Source organism: Nestor notabilis, unplaced genomic scaffold (assembly GCF_000696875.1).
Source record: "Nestor notabilis isolate BGI_N333 unplaced genomic scaffold, ASM69687v1 scaffold4504, whole genome shotgun sequence".
Lineage (NCBI taxonomy): Eukaryota > Metazoa > Chordata > Aves > Psittaciformes > Psittacidae > Nestor > Nestor notabilis.
This window is the reverse complement of record NW_009925921.1, coordinates 3,795-9,757: the sequence shown is the minus strand read 5'-3', so window position 1 is coordinate 9,757 and position 5,963 is coordinate 3,795. Positions and strand designations below refer to the sequence as shown.

Here is a 5,963-nt window from a genome sequence, read left to right as displayed (position 1 = left end):
GGTGTCCCTGCCCGGGGCAGGGGTTGGAGCTGGAGGAGCTTTGAGGCCCCTTCCAGCACAAACCATTCCATGGTTCTTTGATTTTCAGGCTCTGGTTTGGACCTTGGTGATGGTCCCCACAGTAGGGGACCAGGACTGCTTTGAGATCAAGCAGAAAAACGAGGAAGCTGAGGTCAAAAAAAGATGAGCTGAGAAACTGTGCAGGTTTCTGGCAGATCTGGTGAGAGAGCACAGGTGTGGAGACCCCTGGTTTCTACTGTTGTTCTGGGGACCAGTGCAGTATCCATCCCCTTCCTGCTGCTGTTTTTTGGTACAGCATAAAACAAAAGGTCTCAGTCTCTAAATAGAAGTCATGCTTGGTCATGAATGGGAAGCTGGACATTATTGGAGGTGTGATGTAGCAGAACTAATAGGGATTTATTACAATGTTTGATTTCTTTTTACTTTCATTTTTCAGTGAAAATGAAGAATTTCTATATTTTTATTGCTCTCCTGTTCATTCCGTGGAGTTTTTCTGTGGCAAAGTACAATGAGTTTGAGGATGGAGATGACATTATGGAATATGATGATAATGACTTTGCTGAATTTGAAGATGGTAATGAAGATGCAGTCACAGAGTCCCCTCAGAGGGTCATCACTACAGAAGATGATGAAGAAGAAGCCACTGTGGAGCTGGAAGGTCAGGATGAGAATCAGGAAGACTTTGATGATGCGGACGCACAGGTAGTGCCTCATGTCCTCCTTCTACGTGTTTCCTAAAAGTATCTCTACAGCTTTCATTCTCACCTTATCTTTTTGGATTTCACTCAGTGGGCCTTGGATTTTCATGCTAGTTGTGATTTTGTCCTTTAGGAAGGTGATACCGAGAGTGAACCATATGATGATGAGGAGTTTGAAGGCTATGAAGAGAAACCAGATGCGTCCCATAGCAAAAATAAAGACCCAATAACAATAGTTAATGTAGGTATAAATGTTGATCCACTTTCTATTTGGTGTTTCATCATTTATTTTGCTATGGCAGTATGTCAGTAATGTCACTGGTGCCCAAATGGGCACGTAAGACAGTGTGTATAAGGAATCTGCTTGTTCAGTGTTTAAAAGCCATCTCCATTCACTTACCATAGGTTCCTGCTCACCTTCAAAACAGCTGGGAGAGTTACTACATGGAGATCCTGATGGTAACAGGTCTTCTGGCTTACATCATGAATTACATCATTGGGAAGAACAAAAACAACCGTCTGGCTCATGCATGGTTCAATACTCACAGAGAGCTGCTAGAAAGTAACTTTGCTCTTGTTGGTGAGTTCCGTAATGGCTAGGATCTGGTTTTAGTTTCTTTGAATAAAGCTGGGTTTAGACAGGCTTTAGAGAAGAGTATCCTTTCCTGTGCAGATGCGTGATGGCACTAGTGACAGCTCTGTGTGCAGACAGATAATGTGCCACACTTCCAGGGCTGAAATGAATGCTGGCGGTGTAGTATATTCTGAAACACCGTGCTGATAATCCAGCAACAACTGAGCTCTGAGCCTACTGAGGAGCTTTGCTGTGTAATGATTTGTAGAGTGCAGTTCTCTTACACTATTTTCTTCAGGGGATGATGGCACTAATAAAGAAGCTACAAGCACTGGGAAACTAAATCAGGAAAATGAACACATCTATAACTTGTGGTGCTCTGGAAGGGTGTGCTGTGAAGGAATGCTCATCCAGTTAAAGGTAGGGCTGGGGGAGTTTGTGGTACTGTTTACCTGTCACCAGTTTTCAGGCTATAGAAGCTTTTCGATTCCAGTGTGAGCAATGAGGAGTCCCAGCTCGACCCTCTGGCTCACATTCAGATACAGGGTTCTGAATAAGCACACGTGAAGGGGAGACTGGTCAGACTAAAGAGCCGTACCGGCCTGTATTCTGCCACCAAAGCAGGTAAGAGTGAGTGCTTACAGAAGGAGTATAGAAACCAGAACTATAGCATAAACAGAGGGAGCTGTAGGCTGCAGAGCCCAGAAAGTCCATTTAGAGGGACTTGAGTGTGTTGGAAGAATTCTGAGGAGGTGCAACAAAGACGAAGTCCTGGGATGGAACAGCCCCACGTGCTGGCTCAGCTCCTGACTTGAGGGAGCAAGGGCCTGAGAAACGTATCTAATACAGCAACTGGCCTGCCTTTGAGCAGGAGAGGTGACTTCCAAAGGGCCCTTCAAAGCTAAATTATTCTCTGGAAAACATACATTTGTCCTGTTTTATCATGAGCCCCTCTGCTATCTGCCAGTGAAGTGCTGCACTCCAGGTATATTCAGCTGTCTTCTTGTTTGTAACTTGTGCTTTCAGTTTCTCAAGAGACAAGACCTCCTGAACGTTCTTGCACGCATGATGAGGCCAGCTTCTGACCAAGTGGTACGTGCTCAAGCCTTTACCTGTGACAAATTGCATTCCTTTGGCTGTGAGCTGCTGCTTTGGATTGTTCTTGGGCCACAAAAGTGATCTGCTGGGCCTCTTTCTGTGGTAATTTCATATCTTCCAGTTCAGTAACTGGATATTATATCCTGAAATGTTACTTTTTGCCTTGTCCCTTGCTCTTGAAGATGAGGGTAATCTCTAACTGTGTAAATACCAAGAGAGGTGACACTTGGAATAGCGGCGGCTGTGTGCACTGTGAATACTCTTTCCATGTATCTGTAACTGTTTTTACTGAGCTCTCTTAAGAATGCTTAATTTAATATTAGATGTGGGCAGTAGCTCACAGCAGTTGATATCTGCACTGCAAATGAGTCTTTAAATTCTGCTGTTCCAGTCACTGTCATTCCACTGTAGCTTTATACCACAGCACTAGACTGAGCACTCAGTATAATTAGAAAGCCACTTTATTGTAAGACACACTGAGAGGCTTTAAATCAGCAACTTTAGCTTTATATGGCCTCACTTAGTCTTTGCTCTCATGAATCAAAGTGTCAGTCAAACACTGAAGCCACAGAAGATGTAGGTCTCCATTTGGCCAGTAGTCTGCATGGTACAAATCTGCTCAGGGCTAATCACATTCTGTCCCACAGCAAATAAAAGTAACCATGAACGATGAAGATATGGACACCTATGTGTTTGCTGTTGGGACAAGAAAAGCGCTGGTGCGACTTCAGAAGGAAATGCAGGACCTGGTATGTATGTATGCACATGATAAATAACAGGATATAAGAACCTCTAAGCTGTAGAGTGTTTGTTTCCTTTGGAACAGCTGAAAACTTGCAACTGACCTGTTGGATTTAGTGTGTGGGGAAAAGATGTTTTCATGTAATGGGTGAAAGCAATGCCATCAGACATCTGTGCCCACCAGCTGCGGTCAGAACTGCAGGAAAAGAGGCAATTGAAAGCAGCTTACACCTCCCTGCTGGTGCTCATTTAGGAGGAGGCTGAAGTGTATTGTCAGGATCCACACGAGTGTCACTTCACCTCATTTAATTTGCACAAATGACTTTTCAATGACTGAAAAGCAAAGTTAATTGGTGATAGGTGATCTGGAAAGTTTGGGGCCAAGTCACATGCTTTTACGTGATCTGAAATTAAAACTTGCCATATGTCCAAGCCCTGAAGCTTGCAAAGAATCCAGTGACAACAAGCAGTGGTTTGCTAATCTCTTCCTTCGTAACTCAAGTGAGAGCACTAAAGTGTGGTTGGTAGGATGCCAGTGGTTTTTGTTATCAAACAAAGTAAGCAAAATGTCTTACAAAAGCAAATGTCACAAAAGTAAAATGTTTTGAGCATTAAATTGTTTTACCTTTTTCCTTAAAGTAGTGACTATTGAAGAGAAATATTAACTTAAAGACTATTGAGCTGCATGCTTGAAATGTTCCTGGGAGGACTGAGTGACAGAGTTAGCCTATTCTTTATGCCGTGACCTGTCCCCACTGTGCTGGAACAGGTCAATCTGATGAGATACTTACAAGCCTGTGTTTATTTCTTCCCCCTTGTTCTCTTTGAAACAGAGTGAGTTCTGCAGTGATAAACCCAAGTCTGGTGCAAAATATGGGCTTCCAGATTCACTGGCCATCTTGTCGGAGATGGGGGAGGTCACAGAGGGAATGATGGACGCCAAGGTAAGCCTGAATGAATTAGAGTCATAGAATGGTTTGGGTTGGAAGGGACCTTAAAGATCATCCAGTTCCAGCCTCTTTAATTAGCACAAACCTTCCTTGGAAACCCTGGCACTTACAGCCTATGTAAAAAAGTTCTAATCTTTGTGGAATCATAGAATCTCCTGTAAAGATCACAACAGGAGAGCCAAATGACCCTAGTGGGATCTAGAGAAATGCAGACCCTAAGGAAGCTTCAGGGCTGGAGGAGGGATGTAATTGTCATGCCTTTATCCCTTTTACATAGCAACTGTTAGCCTAACCTGAACTGCAGACTTAAATCTGCCTTTCAAAGCCTGGAAATCAGCTCCAACAGCCTGTTCGAAGGAGGGTGTTGATGGTGTGTCTGAAGGTCCTCAAAGCTGACCTGTTACCAAATGAACTGGAAAATCCCAAACAGGAGTTAGATATCCAATATTTGAGTTGCTCACATTAATTCCATGCATTGGGGCCCATTGTAACAAAAGATATAAATAAATGACAGTTTATATTTCAGTGTCATTGTGGCAAGCTGAGCACAGCAATTCTCTGAGTGATATATAGACGCTTTGGCAAACCCATCCGGAGCGGGGAGGCTGCAGATGGATTGGTGCTGGGAAGAGCTAACCCTGGTTTCTCTTTTAGATGATACATTTCCTCACACACTATGCTGACAAGATCGAGTCCGTCCAATTCTCGGACCAGTTCTCCGGTCCAAAACTTATGCAAGAGTACGTATCTCTCCTCCCAGTAGCTACTGTAGCACTGAGCAAAATAGAGGCTGACAAACTTATTTGCACTGTGAAGCCTGCTGGAATGCACAGAAAGAGAAATTGGGAGCAAAGGTGAAACAGGTGAATAAACAGCACTCCCAATGCTTCCAAATGCTGCAGTAGTTTAGAAGATAAAGGTGCTGTATTGCCTTAATATTGATTTTTGTGTGCTGGTTCTGCTGTAGTTCAGGCAGCTACAAATTCCAGCTACCACTTGGCAGCTCCAGTGTACACAAGGAAAATGACTGAGTAACCCACTAAAGGTACACAACCTGTTAGAGTATAGGGGCCAAGAAATAACCCTGCAGGAGGAGAACTCGACACATTACCTCAGATGCTGTTTGAATGCATTGAGAACTAGGTGTAAGCAGTGTAAAGAACCCAAACCATCAAGGCTGCTTGCCCTTCCCTACCCGATATGGCTAAATATTCCGCTGTTGGATCCATCACTCTTCAGGCTGATGGTGAGCTGTGCTTCAGACATGCACAGATGCAGTTACCTCTTCTGTTTCTCCTAGTCCCGAGCTGCATTTAGCTGCTGCTTCAGTATTGCCAAGTGGTGGGTGATTTGTCTCACCTGAATTACCACGTAGGTTTTTGTAAGGATGTGTTATCCTCACAGGTATATAAATAAATACATGATCCATATCAAAGACTTGAAATAGCAGTCCAAAAAAAGGGAACATGCTTTGATATAATTCCAAGACAGCACTTTGTGTTCCTTGTATGAAATTTCTGGGCTTTGAAGGTTCTGTGAAGTGTAGTTCTGATTTTTCTTAGATTAGAATACTGTGGGGTTTTGGGAAGTGAAGGCTTCAATTCTTTAGGAAATGTGGAGTTTTTTCCCTAACTGGTATTTACAGAAGATACGTAGGAATACAAATAACAGGGCAGTGGGCAGGGACACCTCACCCTAGACTATGTAACCAAGGTTCTGTCCAGCCTGGCCTTGAACACTGCCAGGGATGGAGCATTTACCATTTTTTTTGGCAGCCTGTGCCAGCACCTCAGCACCCTCACAGGGAAGAGCTTCTGCCTTGTATCTAACCTGAACTTCCCCTGTTTCAGTTTGAACCCATCACCCCTTGTCCTATCACTC

General features: G+C 43.7%; 1 protein-coding gene across 1 annotated transcript in view; it reads left to right on the top strand.

Moving 5' to 3' along the window:
- The first annotated feature begins 462 nt into the window (after positions 1–462).
- Positions 463–5,963, top strand: part of CCDC47 (coiled-coil domain containing 47) — a 7,925-nt gene continuing 2,424 nt past the window's right edge. The window contains exons 1-8 of the mRNA XM_010013267.1: positions 463–723; positions 853–960; positions 1,125–1,299; positions 1,592–1,713; positions 2,320–2,385; positions 3,039–3,140; positions 3,966–4,076; positions 4,737–4,822. Of these exons, the coding sequence (XP_010011569.1) occupies positions 463–723; positions 853–960; positions 1,125–1,299; positions 1,592–1,713; positions 2,320–2,385; positions 3,039–3,140; positions 3,966–4,076; positions 4,737–4,822 (1,031 nt within the window). The remainder of the gene's footprint in view (positions 724–852; positions 961–1,124; positions 1,300–1,591; positions 1,714–2,319; positions 2,386–3,038; positions 3,141–3,965; positions 4,077–4,736; positions 4,823–5,963) is intronic.